The sequence below is a fragment of the Pipistrellus kuhlii genome, unplaced genomic scaffold (genome assembly GCF_014108245.1).
Source record: "Pipistrellus kuhlii isolate mPipKuh1 unplaced genomic scaffold, mPipKuh1.p scaffold_m20_p_7, whole genome shotgun sequence".
In the NCBI taxonomy this organism is placed as follows: domain Eukaryota; kingdom Metazoa; phylum Chordata; class Mammalia; order Chiroptera; family Vespertilionidae; genus Pipistrellus; species Pipistrellus kuhlii.
This window is the reverse complement of record NW_023425573.1, coordinates 14,288,341-14,305,085: the sequence shown is the minus strand read 5'-3', so window position 1 is coordinate 14,305,085 and position 16,745 is coordinate 14,288,341. Positions and strand designations below refer to the sequence as shown.

General features: G+C 42.7%; 1 protein-coding gene across 1 annotated transcript in view; it reads right to left on the bottom strand.

Annotated features, from left to right (window-relative positions):
• Positions 1 to 16,745, bottom strand: part of DNAH7 (dynein axonemal heavy chain 7) — a 155,275-nt gene that overhangs the window by 62,469 nt on the left and 76,061 nt on the right. The window contains exons 34-42 of the mRNA XM_036422091.2: positions 16,321 to 16,452; positions 14,776 to 15,000; positions 13,600 to 13,797; positions 11,155 to 11,310; positions 10,027 to 10,195; positions 7,988 to 8,114; positions 6,174 to 6,393; positions 2,079 to 2,951; positions 473 to 702 (exon numbers count right to left, since the gene is read on the bottom strand). Of these exons, the coding sequence (XP_036277984.1) occupies positions 473 to 702; positions 2,079 to 2,951; positions 6,174 to 6,393; positions 7,988 to 8,114; positions 10,027 to 10,195; positions 11,155 to 11,310; positions 13,600 to 13,797; positions 14,776 to 15,000; positions 16,321 to 16,452 (2,330 nt within the window). The remainder of the gene's footprint in view (positions 1 to 472; positions 703 to 2,078; positions 2,952 to 6,173; positions 6,394 to 7,987; positions 8,115 to 10,026; positions 10,196 to 11,154; positions 11,311 to 13,599; positions 13,798 to 14,775; positions 15,001 to 16,320; positions 16,453 to 16,745) is intronic.

The following is a 16,745-nucleotide window of genomic DNA, read 5'->3' as shown; positions in this document are numbered from 1 at the left end:
ATAAAATATATTTTTAAAAAAATAAAGGTACACAATTGTAAGGAATCGTAAAAACCCATCGCGCTCTAATTCACAGCAAAAGGAAGATAGCTAATAATATGGTATAATAATTATGTAATGTGATAAAATAGTGGTTCAGCGGCAATCATATTACAATATTAAACGGATCCCCGTCACAAGGTTAAACGTACACAATGTTACACGTCAAATTTATCCAATAAAAAAGCAATGGCAATACAAAGGGTGTGACTGAGCAGTAGTCAGACATGTTAGGCAATGCATCTGTACAAAAGAATAAGAGCCACTCCTGCCCTTAAAAAATGTTCGCGGAGGAGTCATTTTTTTTTTATTGGACAAAACTCACTACGCATGTGAAGTGCATCTCTATCACATCACAGCAATGCCATTTTTGTACACACAAATACTTTAAAACTGCTGAAGTTCACTTAGAAATATAAAAATTCCCGTTTACCTTCTTTTATTTTCCAACAGCAGTTTGAAGGTGGAGATTAATTCCAGGTAAGAGGTTGGCGTCACATAGTTGTATCTCTGAAGTTCGACGAAGAAGGAGGTTGATAGCTCTATGGTGGATGTGTGAAAGCTTTTGCACATGTCTATGCAGCCGTCTCTTATATCCTCCGACATCTCAAGTTCTTCCAAGAATCGTGAGGCCACGGCCTGGAGGGCGTCCTCAGGCCACGACTAAATGTGACATAAATGCTTCAGTGCTTGGTCCACGCTACGCCCTGAGTCTGTTACCCTGTGATCCTTTAGAACTTAGGGGTGTTAGGGATGGGGGGGGCAGAATGAGGGTGTGGATGGGTTAGGGGAGATGTTTTCTGAGAAACTCCCTCAGTACTCGCATGCTCAGGGCAGGGAGCGAGCAGGGAGTGCCTGTCCTACCTACCAGCTCTACGGTTTGTGTGGGACCCAGAGGAATTGTTCATAACATCGCAGGAGCGAGGAGGAAAGGAACGAAACTTAAAGAATGTCTCTTCCTGTGCGCGTTCTGCTGGAATTACCTCACTTAATTCTCCCACTGGCTCTCTGAAGTAAATGCTATCTTTTCCCCTAGACTCCAGAATCATAAAACAACTACCTCCTTCATTTCTCTTATAGTATCTCTCACTCAACCAGTCCATAGCCTGATTCCTGTCTTCCCCAAAACAGTTGCCTAATCTTCTAATCTTCTCCAGTAGGTAGACATCACCCCACCCACCCAGTTACTCAATCCAAAACGTAGGAATCTTCCTTGAGGGTGGAGAAAGAGAGGTAGGGGTATTTGTACCTCTGTTCCTTGCCAGCAGGAGCTGAACTCTAGGTTTTTGGTGCTTGAACCTGCCAAGCCATCCTTCTCCCACTGCACCAAAGTCCAGCAACTCTCTTCCCTCCCTTCTATATCCAGCTGTAATAACCACTTCCTGCTCCGCCCACCACTGCATGATCCCTCTACCGTACCCTCTCATTTCCTTTAAGCCTGCCCACCCTCCACGAAGAGTCTTTTCATTCACCTTTCCCCAATGACGCCTTCCAACGTGCCCTGTCTTTCTCTGACCGGACCCTGCTGATACACACGTTTATCCTAAAACTTTCTATGGTATATTGAGGATAATGATTGCATATACTAGCAATAAAATGATTTTCTATTATGATGATTTCTTGAGTTATCTATAATAATAAAAGTATAATATGATAATTAGATTGGACAACCAAATGACCTTCTGGAGATCATTCCAGACGTCCTTCTGGACAAAGCTGCTGTGGTGGGGGCTGAGGCAGAGGTGGTTAGGGGCAATCAGGCAGGCAGGCGAGTGGTTAGGGGTGATTAGGCAGGCAGAGTGGTTAGGGGCAATCATGCAGGCAGACAGGCAGAGAGGGATGTCCTATTGCCAGTTTAGACCCAATCCCATAGGGATTTCCTGCACCAGGCCTCTAGTAATTTCATAAAATAATATAGTATTATTTATCACAAAATTTTGTTAAAACTACATTTTTAGGTGGGGAGGGGAGTCTACAATAAAAGTAATGACAGAGAATCAACATTTCTAGAAATCTATCAACAATGTACATGGCAATACCTGAAACCAGTCGATGGTGCAGCAGTTAACAAGAGCCGGGAACTTCCTCAGACGATTCCGGAAGGCATCCCCGATGGGGCTCATGGCCAGGACGACGTGCAGCTGGTTGCGGCAGCGATCGATGAACATGTTGAACAAAGCGATGGGGCTCCCGTCGGTCTGCTTGGTCTTATCCCGCTGGCGGTCGAGCTGGCGCATCTTTTCGCATATCTCCTGCTTTTCGTCTAAGGGAAAGAGATTTGGCACTTCCCCCGCGTTGAGCAGGTTGTTGACATCTTCTAGAAAAGACTCCCTTTTGATCTGAGTGTCTGTAAACAGGAAGACACCATGCATCTCGCCCTCGGCACATTTCCTCAGGATCACTTTCAGGTCCTCATGCCACTCGGTGCTGCCGTAGCCCTTAGTGATTTCAACCTGGAAGACGGAATAGTCCGCCATGTGGGCAGCTAATCTGGTGACAGACTGTCTCCCGCTGCCCCCCACGCCGACCAGGAGAGCGTGGCTCCGGGGCTGCTTCAGGATCCTGGAGATGCGGCTGATGTGCTCAATAGCAAATCGGAACAAGACGAGGCTCATGGTCTTCTTGCTCATGTTGTTATATTCTTCCAGGTGGGTTTCTACAATCACCCGAAGGTTGTCCACGTTTTGCACTTCTCTGTAGTTGGTGTCCTCCTTCTTGATATCGTGGAAATCACAAAACATCAGGCTGCGTAAGTCATCTTCTTCCACTATTCCATCACCATTGAAATCCAGATTCTTAAAGAGCTCGTGAAAATTTTCATCCATGTGACTTTTCAAAATTTCTTGAATGTACTCAATAAGCCAACGTCGGTCTGTGTTATCCAGGAGGCGATCGTAATACACCCTAAGGACCTGGATAATCATTAAAAACCAGCTTTAGGAACAGACTCTTCTATTGTGTGTGTGTGTTGTTGTTATTGTTGTTGTTGTTTCTTCTCATTTCTGTGCTAATCTCAAGTAATCGAAAAAGTACTCTCAGGAAATTTGAATGGGATTTATTAAAAGCATATCTAAACCATTAGGACTAACCCATGATCATGTTTATTTTAAATATCCATTTTCATCATACATATATGAGATATCACACAGTTGCATGCAGTTTTCAATAAGTAAAGGTAATTTGGGGGGACGGAAGCAGATGGTAGAGAAGCTGTGAAGACCAGAGAAAGAGTGTTAAGAACCAGAGAAGAAAAACAACTAGATAAGAGAAGTGACTACCTCTGCTGGCTGCTCAGATAAGACAGAGCTGGCCACTGGTTCCCTAGGGTTTTCCACCTTCTATACCATGGCCTTCCCTTCTCCAAGCCAGGTAACAGTTTGAAAATTATTGAAAAATCTATATTATTTTTTTTACAGCACATATTCTAGAGAAAGAGAAAATGTCTTCTGTGGAAAGCAAGTTTGTTTTGGACATTTTAAAACTATGTTTTTGTAAGTCATTGCAGAAGGCAACCTGCTAAAATAGGCTCTGGCTATAGGCACATGCTATGCAGCTGTAAGAAATTGTGAACCAGGCTTGCTACATGAAATAACATTCTTCAAAGTGGTGTGCGTGTGCCTTGGGCCACAGTCTGTTTTGGACTGAACTGTGTCCCCCCTAAATTCATATGTTGAAGCCCTACCCCACAACACAAGTACATTTGGAGAGAAGGCCTTGATGGTGATAATTAAGGTTAAGAGAGGTCATTGGGCTGGGCCCTAATCCAGACTGGTGTCCCTCTAAGAAGGGGAAGAGATAGCAGGGTCCCCCCCACCCCTCTCAGGCACACAGAGCTTTTGACTTGCAGATAGCTGCCTTCTTTCTCACTGTGTGAAAGTGAGAAAGAAGGCAGCTATCTGCAAGTCAAAAGGAAATCCTTCGCCAGAACCTTGATCTTGGACATCTGGCCTCGAGAACTATGAGAAAATCAACGTGTTGTTTAAGACACCCAGTCGGTGGCATTTTGTTATAGCAGCACTAGCAGACAAATACAGACAGTCCTCGGGTTATGTTAGACTCGACATACTCATCTTGTGGTTATGGCACTAGCTCCCATTTATTTATATATAAAAAAAGTTTAACCATTTCGTCTGTACATATGTGCTTTATGGTTTTTATTATTTATTTACCACAAGTAAAGGTCAGAAATTATCGTTCTTTTAAGTTCTTTTTTTCTGTTTCACTTAATTACTGCTGTGTTTGTGCTCCACGTGAGTGACCTGGTAGGTACTTAGGTAGGTGGGTTCCGATTTACGGGGAAAATAGCATTACATCACCATAGGAAAGAGCTCCGATGTAACCAGAGACCTACTATACTTAGGCGATATAAGCAATGCAAAGTCTTGTCTGCAAAATGCCTAGCATCTGGGGGAAATCACTTCGCCTGTCTATACCAGCTCCTTCGTCTACACAACAGAAGTAGTAATACCTGCCTTGGAGTCTCACAGGTGCATGGCGACAATAAAATGATGACAGGCATGAAAACCATAAACGTGAGAATTAAAATTATTACCGACTGCCCTGTTGTCAACCCAATGGTGTTCAAGGAGAATGATCTCAGCGTTCTCACCACTGACAAGTGGATGACATGATAGTGCAAAAGATATTGACTGCAGCCTCCGCTACGCCAACAAGTTCAACAGCTACTTTTCTGTGGAATAACATAGTTTCCAACACAGGCCAATCGTCACTCCTCGGGTGGAGGTATGAAGACCTCGTACCACAGCCCCGGGGAAGAGGAAACGGAGTTAAACCCACCTCACTCATCGGACATCTGTGCCTAAGCATGAATCGGCATATCACTATCCTGATGGAACTTATAAGAACCTAAGGCAGTGTTTCCCAAAGACAATCAAACACATGCAGGCCCTGGGGGAAGCAGTGATGACATAAAGCTGCTGCTCCCCTGAAACTTATTATATTCCAGCAGAGATCATCAGTAAGTGAAAACAGAGGTGGTATCAGGTGGCAGTCAGCTATGAAGAACAAAGCAAGATGAGAAAGAACTATAGAGTGGGTGGGGATGGTCCAAGGCAGGGCTCTCCAGTCATGGATATTTGAGGAGGCCAGTGGGAGGCCTTGTGGAGGGCTCAGCGTGTTCTAGGAAGAAGGACTCCCAAGAGTAGAGTTCCTGAGGCGGAGATGCTAGATGATTCCCAGAGTGCCACGTGGCCATGCCCAAGTGCTGCCACAGGCAGGGCACGCCTTCACGGAGGCCAAGGACACCCGCCTCTCGCCTCGCTCCCTTCCCACCGTGCAGCATTATTTATGTTACCGAGGTGACCTCCCAGCCGTTCAGCCTCTGTCCCCGCCTCAGAGGCATTAGGTTGAAGGTGTGAGGATTTAGGAATTCCGACTGTAGACTAGAAAGCCTACAACAACAGAATTTTAAAAGCCCCTTTGGAATCTATGCCTCCACAGCACATCGTTTTAACATAGCAGTGCATCCCAGTTTTGCAGATTTTTAAACTACATCCTTAAAATTAAAGTAACCATATTATTTACATATTAAAATGGAAAAACACTCTTCCTCCATTCTTATAGCCTTTTGCCTATTTAAAAAATATTGAGCAATTGTTTTTGATGCGTTCTTTTTTGTATTCTCTCTCTCTCTCTTTCACTACTTGTTCCCTCCCTACACAATTTTTTACAAGAAAATGTTCACCCACATTCCTCTTCCCAAAGGGAAGGTAAGTATATTTGTATATGGTTTCTATGATCTCCAAACTGGTTTGCTTTACAGTTCTTTCGGCAGCTAGTCAAACTCTGAGTAAATGATGTAAATAAATATTCACTTCATATAAAAACAGACCAAAAAGTGTTCCTCCTCAAAATTATTTGAAGTCAAACTAACGAAGACTAAATCACCCAGGTCAACAGCAATGCCTAGCAGGGAGAGACAACCCCTTTAAATGGCCTAAAATATATTCGTGTTAAACATTTAAAAAATCATCTTGATGATTGCCCTTCATAATGACAACCAGCACATTGCATTTCAGCAACATGAACTGCTGAGCATCCTTCTTGCTCGGGGGCTGGCATGAGGAAGGTCTTTGCTTTCTGGGTGACCAGATTTCAATAGCAGGAACACTCACCTCGTGAACCCAGAGGCGTTTAATGGCCTCTTTGGTCTCTGCGGTTTCCGGTCGGGACAAACAAATGCCCTGAATGACGCGGGAGAAGTCCCGCAGGTTGAACAGGTAGTGCGACTTGGCTGGGGTAGGCAAGAGGTTCTTCATCGCCTCTTTGTACAGAATCATCGTGCTGTTGACAATCTGTGAGGTCAAAGTCAGAAAATCCTCTGGAAATTTATAACTTAAAAAGGATTAAGAGAAAAGGGAAACAAGTCAGCAAATATAGAACTCTGATACATAAATATTTTGCATGCCTAACAAAATTTTTATTCTGACAAAATTGGTTTAGTTCATAGAATTACCATTTCTTATAATAATGATAGGATTTTTACTTCTTTCAAAGTTACTTTCCATTCATTATTTTTATGTTCAAAGGAACTCCATGAGCAGCTGAACCACTTTAACGGACTTTAAATCTCTTAAATAAGGGGACGAAATAACCACCAAGGAGCCCAGGTGATGTAACTCAAGTTCAGGAGCTACTAGGCCCCTGGTCGGCAAACCGCGGCTCGCAATCCACATGCGGCTCTTTGGACCCTTGAGTGTGGCTATTTTGAAGAAGTGGTGTTAGAAGTTTAAGTTTAAAAAATTGGGCTCTCAGAAGAAATTTCAATCGTTGTACTATTGATATTCAGCTCTGTGGACTAATGAGTTTGCCCACCACTGCACTAGGCAAATGAGTTCTGCCCCTTTTCACTCCCTGCATTCTCAACTGCTTACAGACAGAACCCACGAAAAACACAGAGGAAAAGTATTTTCAAAGAGAGGAAAAGAAAAATATATAAAGAAAGGAAAGGAGAGTTAAAAAGAAAGTTAAATAGAGTTAAATAGGATAAAAAGGGGGGGCAAAGGGCATGAGTAGGGTGGAAAGGACATGGGGGATAATAATCATTTACAAAAACTGTCTGTACTTAACCTCAGTCTGGACAAGGACCAGCTCTCGTCCTCCATCCTCCTGGCGAGGACAGGAAATGGCACTTCCCGAGAATGGACCCCAGGGACCCCAGACACTGGGGCTCTGCGCAGCTGGGAGGAGAGCCTTCCCCAGGCGCAGGCCCCGCGCTGTGCATCCACTGGGACAGGGACACCCCGGGAACCACGAGTTCTCCTAGAGGGTTCCCAGTCAGAGGATAGATGCCACATGCCTTCTCATTGCTAATGGCACTGGGGGCAGTGGAGGTGGGGGGGGAGAGATTCAAAATAGTCCCACCTGAACATGTTAAACAGCAGAATGCAAAATTTGTACATATTTTTATTTTTATTTGTTACTATTTTTATATTTTTTAAATTGATTTCAGAGAGTAAGGAAGAGGGGGAGAGAGAGAGAAACATCCATGATGAGAGAAAAATCATGGATTGGCTGACTCCTGCATGCCCCCTACTGGGGATGGAGCCAGAAACCTGGGCATGTGCCCTGACTGGGAATTGAACTGTGACCTCCTGCTTCACAGGTTGATACTCAACCACTGAGCAACACCGGCCAGGCTATGTGGATTTTTAGGCTAAAATCCAAAGTTTCACACACACACACACACACACACACACACACACACACAGAAAAAGGAAAAGCTATTCTGGCTCCTTTTCTGGATGCTCCCATAATCTGGAGAGGGGCCCAGTGGGGGGTGGGAGAGGGAGCAATGGTTCTCATCATCTTTTCCTCCTCTAAGGATGCTTTTGTGGAAAAGTTTAAGGAGCACCACCTATATTGGTATATTTTCAAAAGATTTTATGCCTCTTTAATGAGGAAAGCAAACCCACTGTAAACTACTCACCAGATTTTTAAGTGCCAGTTTAAGATTCTAGAGAAGATTGTGTACATGGACTTGTCATTGAACTCATTGATTGTTATAATATTAAAATGCCGCATGAATCGAGGAGTCACCGGGTTTCGACCACCACCTGTAGGTTGAAGAGGTAACTTTTAACCATGTTGCTAATACATACCGTAGTATTTTTCTCTAATATCTAGAGCATCAAATAACTGGAAAGATGGACAAATTTATGGCACACTAAGGTAAGAATAATCAGTCATTTGGATAACTCTGACATCAAAAAAGTATCCCCCTCCAGTGCAAGATTTTGTTTTCTAGTTGAATTATCTGAATGAGTTCAACTACTTAGATAAAGCCTGGGGTCAGATCTATGTTACCAGCAGAGCCATTAGCCACCTTCTCCAGGACTTACAGTCCAAAGCAGTAAATGGTGAACATCCTCATTACAATAAAATGTTAAGATGCGATGTTGATATAAAGTAAGCCTGAATGACCAAGCGTAGGGTCCTTCCCAGCTGGCTGAGACTCAGCACAGCCTCAGCAGGTGGCCGATGCTCTTCCCACATCTTCAGTGCATCTCCCTAAGGCTCCTGCATGTGGCTATGTCACTGGCTACTCACACTTTTTTAAAATGTCATTATTTCATGAAAGTGAAAGTCTCACTTTCATGAAATAATGACATTTGCAAATATGAGGCTGTAATAACTGACTTAGAGTGTAACACATCATTTTACAAAATTGATATCACTTTTAAATATATAGGCACATTGCAATTGTGTTTTAAAGGGGTTCTGTCATGAAATCTTTGGTTTTAAAAAAGGTGATTTTTAAAGTGTATAATACCTCTAATATATATTTATTTTGCATAAAAATAACTGGGTTCATGTTTTATGTTTGTTTAGGATGGTTAATCTATATTTTATTATTGTCACTAAATTACAAACAGCGCTGCCTCTGAAAATATGAGGAATATGTGCTAGCGGTGTTAGTCCATAGACCAGAGCGGTTGTGCGTGTCCAGGGATTAGCGGCTCATAGGGAACCCATTTCCCTGGCAGGCTTAGGAAGATGATGACAGGGTTGCAGAAGGAAAGGCGAGTGGTCATATCCCCAGCTCCGTCTCCTACCCTTCCTCCTAAAGAACATGCAGGAATTGGGGTATTTTTAGAACATGGGTTCGCAGAGGAAAAGCTGCCTCGGGGATGCAGCCGGATTTCCTGTCCAGTCCCTGCAGAGGCGGGGAGAAGTGGGCATGTGGCCCAACAGGCTGGCTTGCACGGGTGACAGAAAGGTAAATCAGAATTGAAGTCTGGGACCCAGGAGCAATAGTTTTATTTCGGAGGCAGGGGATTGGGAGGGAGCAATTACTGACTCAGCACACTGTCTACACTACAGGTCAGATAAAGGTCAGAAGGTTCAGAGGTAAAACCAGAGAGATTTACAGAAGAAGCGGTGTGTTGAGAAAAGAAATTTTAAAAACAGAATTCCAGAGCTCAGGAGAAAAGCAATGAAAGCTGTCTGGGTAGGTGAGCCACGCCATTGTGGCTATGCCAGCATACAACATTTCTCCACGTAGGGATTCCTGTGGGTCTACGCATTTCTCTCGGAAAATGTCAAGGGTCTCTAGGAATTCATTCTTTGGCCACTTCCTACTTAAATTCCTCTTCACAGCCTGTCTAATCCAGGGACTCACAGGTCTGGGGCAAGGCTGGGGAGAGGGAAGTGGTCTCTGAAGCAAGGATGTTTCACAGTTGCAACTTTAGGGGACAGAACAGACACGAGCTGCCTTGAGGCAAAGACAGAAAATGGGGGCCAAGGGGTTCAGAAGAGTTGGTGGAAGAATGGTCCCAACCAAGGCAGCCCACTCTGCAGCGCTGACCACTAAGGAACACCCCTCGGGCCACCGCATGTACACACGGGAAGTACAGACACGAAGCATTGCCACTTGGATTGTTCCATTGGGCATCTTTCTCCAGCTCTCTCTTTAGATATGGCCAGAGCGACTTCCAACCTGAATAATCACAAACCTAGGACGAGTACCTGGAGGTCCCATCGCACACATGATCTGAATGTCCACTAGTTTAATCACTGAGCAGTCTTTCAGGTCATACCAATTCCAGTGGTCTAACCACTGTCTCAGCAACTCGATGGGTGGCTGAGCGCCATACACCTCCCGGGCAGGCATATTGACGTCATCTACAAAGACAACCTGAGGATGACAAGGGAAGAGGCATTAGGAACGATCAACATCTCATTAGAGTGTCCTGCTGTGCTGACAGTGTTGGGGCAAAGAATTGGGTCGTCATTTTGTAGAGCACGGTTAAGGGAAGTGATGGTTTCTTTTCAAATCAAATATTATACCTTTTTTCGTCCATGCTCCCAAGGAATAGAGGGACAGTTTTCTTACTGACCTTGAAGGTTGCGTTTAGGCCTTACTAATCCTCTCATTCAATTTGTTCCTCAGTATGCCTTCTCTTTATCCCCGCACAACATCAATGCATTAGCATAAACAAGAAAGGCATGCTTGTAAATAAGTATAACCTCGAGTGTGGTTGGGACTGTGTTCTTGGTAAGGGAACCCAGGTAGGTCAATTGACAACTGGGATGTCTATGGGTCTAAAAAAGCAAGCAGCAAAGACTAAATAAAAATGTTAATCAGGGAATCGGGAAGGTAGATAATTTCCCAGATGAATAGTCCACTTTTAATTTAAAGGGCAATTACTTATTTTTAATGTCAGCTGTCTAACCCACAATGCACATACACATATGAACACACTTTTAAGAAAATTTCTTAAACAAAATTTGTGACAAAAAGCACACACACACAACACAAAAACTTTAGCCCAGCCAGCGTGGCTCAGTGGTTGAGCGTCAACCTATGAACCAGGAGGTCACGGTTCAATTCCCGGTCAGGGCACAGGCCTGGGTTGTGGGCTTGATCTCCAGTGTGTATCATGCAGGAGACAGTTGTTCAGTGATTCTCTCTCATCATTGATGTTTCTATCTCTTCCCTCTTCTTTCCTTTCAGAAACCAATAAAAACATACATATTTTAAAAACTGTGCAAAAGATGCCGAGCCCCAGTATACGTGGTTTCCGTGTTCTGAGTGGAGCAGCATGCATGACTAGGACCCGTGGGGGACCGTGTGTGTAGAAACGAAGTGATTACCATTTTCTTGCCCAGAGGAGGACCAAACACTCCCTTTCTTCTTTTGTCCAACTTTGACATGATGATGTTCTGAGTTTGAGCTGCTGTAGTTTGTGCTGAGAAGTTAACTATCAGAGGCTTGTAGATTTCTTTATTGAGTTGAGTTAACAGGAAGTTCTATGTGATAGAAAATAATAAAATGAACCAGAGTTGGAATTGGGTTTTGGCATTTCAAAATAAATGAAATACATATCATGTAACGAGAGAGGATCTTAGCCATGCACAAGGACCGGAAATCAACAGAAAGAACAGTTGCCATGTCGATGTGTGTCTCTGTTTGTCCAGGCCCCGTCCATTTGGCTTCCACCATGTAGATCACACATCCCATCTCAATGTGGAGCCACAGGAACTGAGAGGTTAAGAAACTTGTAAGGTCTCAGGGATGGGACAAGACCTTAGACTGCCATTTGTAGCTCTCTGAATCCATGTTCTTTGTGACATAGCTTATTATCTTTCCACTTAAATACCAAGTTATCTGATTGTAAGGGAGGGAGCATAAATAAGACAACTGCATTTTTGAAATGGAATTCACTGGAAAGTGGGTGCAATGACCATGATTGCTAATCAAGATGTTGTGTTCTACAGATCATCTTGTAGAAGAATAATGAAATTTATAATATATTAGGTAGAAAAAAGCAGATTATGAAATAAAATGCAAAGTAGGTTTTCAATTGTATGAAAAGCAATGTTGTTTTTGCTGGGACTGAATTCGATGGGGGTACAAATGACAACGGGCTTTGTTTTTTTTTCCATTCACCATGTCAAGTCTCCATTCCCTGATTCTTGATGATATCTTAGGTAAATAACTGATATCTCTGTTGTTTCTTTTAAGTCCAGGCCAAACCAACATTATGATTTAAAATCTCAGCCTAATCTTCTCCTCTCTCTGATTCTGGATATTCCCTCATATAGAAAGCATTTAGATTGCAATTCAGGTGCCATTCCAATCTGTTGGGAAAGATATTATTTAATAATCTAGAGGCCCGGTGCATGAATTCGTGCATGGTTAGGGTCCCTAGGCCTGGCTGGTGATCAAGGCCAAACAGGGCCTTCTCTGGCTGCCAACCGGGTCTCCCTTCCCTGGCTGCTGGCTGCCAGCTGGGGCCTTCCTTCGTTCTGCACCACCCCGTGGTAGTCAGCACACATCACAGCAAGCAATCAAACTTCCTGTCTCCCAGTTGAACTCCCGAGGGGACAATTTGCATATTAGGTTTTTATATATGTAGTTGATACCAGGACAATTACTTAACTATATACCCCAATGTATAAAAGGATTAAATGATGAAATAAAGGAGGAGAAACAGGTACTGTCATCATTTGGGGGAGTTTGAGTTGACAGAGAGCCTGCAGTGGGAACGACTGCTGATGGCTCCTTGCTCCCCTCCACCTGCTGCCCTGTTTCCTCCCTCTCCCATGACTGGGGTTCAGGAAGTGGCAGAACAGATGCAGAGGGACCGAAGTCCTACTTCACTGGCTCTAAGGTGGTGCTCTCTCAGCTGATGCATTCTTGACTGCTACCGTGGCAGGCTTCCAAATGCTTCTCTCTGAGAGGCGCAGATGGGCAGGTCCTTCAGATACTCCAAAGGGACACCTGCCCTGCACAGGCCTCTGATACAGGGGACAAAGGGCCGCTGCTGCTGTGGCAGTAATCTAGAATGGGTTAATATAGAATGCAGTAATATAGCATGGAGCCATCTAGAATGGAGGCCCAGGAAGACTTAGGCCCACTTGTCTCCCACACTGTCCAGATGACCCTAGGGAACTTGTACTTGCCATGCAAAAGGCTGGGGTGCTTTTGACTCATTCCAGCCAGTCCTTTCTCCTTAGAAACTTAAAATTAGAGATAAGAACTGGTTCTTGATCAATATGACCCCCAAACCTCAAGAGACCCCCCCCCTAAACAGGATGCATAAAGCAACTGAGATTTGGAGCTGCATCCATCACAGCAGCTAGCATTTTCTTAACTGACACACAGTGGGTATGATTCTAGGAATCATTAATAAAAATTATTACATTATTAAATTACTAAAAATCACTAAGACCTTTTAGTAAAATTACTACATTACTTATTACTACACAGTAACCATTCAGATAGTAACTGATAAAATTAAATATCAAGTATAATTAAAACACCTTTTTAAGGGATATAAAATTCTTCATCCTGGACAAGCTATTTTTATTATGATACCTAAAAAGGGACAGTAATACAATGATATAAAATGTCATCATATATTTTTCTAAAATCAATTTTCTAAAAGAAATAGGCAATTACACAAAAATCATTTGTGGCTCTAACATCAAAATACTTGAGTATTTAAAAAATATTAACTGTACTATTTCATGTGACTTTAAAAATTTGTAGGAATAACATGCACATTTTAATATGCAAATTTCTACAATACTTACAATAATGTAAGCACTCTTCCCAGTTCCTGTCGGTCCTACAAATATTGTTGGCTTTTGATGGGTGGCTAACAATTCCATTAACGCCGAGTATCGAATAGTGTCCAGAGTTGGTACAATAATTTCATTAAACATCATATCTTTAGGGATTGGAGGGGCATCTGCCAATTTCTTTATCCATGGGTCCCATCTTCCTACTCCCTGTTTATAATAAATAGCCAAAGAGGGAATCTTATGTTATAAGTACTTAAAAATATATTTTTTTATTTATTCCAGAGATAAAGGGAGAGGGAGAGAGAGATAGAAACATCAATGATAAGATAGAATCATTAATTGGCAACCTCCTGCACACACACACATACACACACACATACACACACACACACACACACACACACACACACACACACACCTGCCCACCCTGGGGATGGAGTCTGTAACCCAGGCATGTGCCCTGACCAGGAATAGAACCATGACTCCTGCTTCACAGGTCAATGCTCTACCACTGAGCTATTGCAGCCCAACTGTTCTCATTTTTAAGGGAAAAAGGAGGCTATAAAATTATTCATTGGGGATACAGTGTGATCCCAATTCCATCTGGATCTGTATATAGTTAAATAAAATATATTCCTAAACTTGCTCCTCAAAACAATACTATGGGAGCTGTTACACAAAAACAAAAAAGTAAACTAAACAAACCCCACCCAGGTTAGACTGCGCCATCTGTGTGGGAGATGCTGGGTGGGTACCACTAGCCCAGTCGTGCTCATTCCCGCAGGACCCCTGAGCTCCTGGGAAATGCCAGCTGCACCGAGAAGAATCTCCAAGACGTGTCCTTGACCAGGAAGCCTCTGGGGCTGGAGCCCATGGCATCCTATAATACGTCATTTCATTTAGTGAGTATGACCTGCCCATCAGGTATTGTTATTTTTTCCATTTTATTAATGAGAAAAAAAGAAGGTTCAGGGGGATTAGATACCTAGTCCAATGCTATAGAGAAAGAAAAGGGTTTTATTAGGACTCTGACCCAGTGTGTCTGACCTTCACAAGCCAGGGCACCTTCCAGGCTCCCACAAGGTAAACAGGGGTGACGGAGTGCTCACAGGGCCATTACGTGCCACGTGTCTCAGAGGGGACCCTGCCGATGGGTCCTTGCAAATCTTCCTTCTGAACTCTTACCTCAGTGACAAACTGATAATCATAAATTGTTTTTTTCTCAGGAAATGGGACCGTTAGTGCTTTTGAAGACGCTTGGTCAGGACTGCTCAGTATTTTAAACCTATTTCGAGTTATGTCTGAAATTGGGCCCTCCATTAGTTCTCGAAGAATCTTATTATATTTCAACCGATCATCATCTCTACAAGTAGCACCGACGGACCATATCAACGAAAAGAGAAAAATGCCCTGTGTGGGAGAAAAGACAGAGTGCATTCAAGAATGACTTTAATCTAGCCTTGACGCTTGAATAAGATTAGCTGATTAATACCTGTGAAAGGAAATTAATAAACTGATAGACCATAGTAGGTTATCTCTAGATTTTGTAATAATTAGTTTTTTTAATGAAACCGCATGTTTAATAAAAATCTTACTATCAGGGGAGATAATACAATGTAAAGTATAATTTCTAGCCAGAGTGAAAACTTAAAGTGACTACTCTGGAAAAATCACATGATATTTTAAGTATATATGGCAAGACCTTGATAGTAAAAATAACATTGAGATTAACTTTTATAAATATAATATTTTAATAAGGAATAATCAACCCACAACATACATAGTTTTTAAATTTAAATTTTGATACAGTGTTTTGTTTTGTTTCAAAGTAGAATAAATTCATGTTCTTTTGCTTGTTTGTTGTAATAATTCTTGGAACACTAGTTGCCTAACTAGTCTGTAAGCTTTCTTCTTACTGGACTCAGGCAGACAGGCCAGCCTCGAAATAGGAAAACCTGTTTGTTTGTTTCTAAATCAAACCCCCTTTTCACTGCCAATGCGAACACAGTCCTTCCTCTGCTTAGAAAGCTTATAGACTGCTTTTGGCACTGTTTATTTACTACCAGATCACTCACCAACTGTTTCTTTCTGAAAACTAGTCGAAACCAAATTAACAATTTCTTTCACAAAATATAAGCAATGAAAGTAACAGATTGACTATGTGAGAAGAGTTACTACCAGCGATACAGAATTTTTATCAGCGAATATTCCCGGTCTGTGGATAATTTCACTTCTATTTTACAAATGTGCTTACGATGATATATTGCCTTGTTTTTCTCACTCCAAATATATATGTATACACACATATGCACACATATACATATTTTAAACATTTATATCTCACACAAAAAAAGAGAAGAAAATTGAGGAGGGGGAACAGTGAACTGCTACGATCTGGCAGTTAGAAGAGAGGCTAATCTCATTGCCAAAAGGTGCCTGACATTTTGGAGGACGGTCATTTCTGAGGCTGACAAAAGGGGCCAAGATTCCCGGTAAGGATCTAAGAAGGCCATTGGGCTCCACCCAAACCTCACGCTGCAACAGAGCTGCCCTCTGGTCCAGGCCTTTCCCGACCAGCACCTGACGTTGGGGCCTGACTTCCGCCTCGCTGTTTGGCGACCTTCCATGGTCCAGCCCCCAGTCCCAGGAGAAGCTGAGTTTCATGAGTTCGGAAGCACCGGGAAAGCATCCGATGGCTTTCCATCCATGACCACAGGCAAAGGGCCTTACCTCGAGTAAGGAGTAAGCCTCGCGATCATTTCTGTCTCGCACTTTCATTTCATCGGAAAATTCATCCATAAAACAGTCTATTAGATTCATTAAGGATCGGACTAAGTTTGTATCAGAAGTAGGAGATAATTCCTAAAAAAAAAAAAAAAAAAAAATCAGCAAAACTAAGATTATAAAACAAATTATATAATTGAAACTAGGCACTAACTAAGATACTACCAACTAATATTAATTGGGCTCATTTAGTTCTAATGGCCATGGTACTTATGAAAATGTCCTATCGTGACAATTAAAGTTTCACAGACGGGAAATTGAGGCACACATTTACTCACTAGTCTAGAGAGTGGCAGCTGTGGATACCACATCAGGGTAGTGTTTGTTCTGTAACCACTGAATCCCAACTTTAAAAATTCACTGTCCCATGC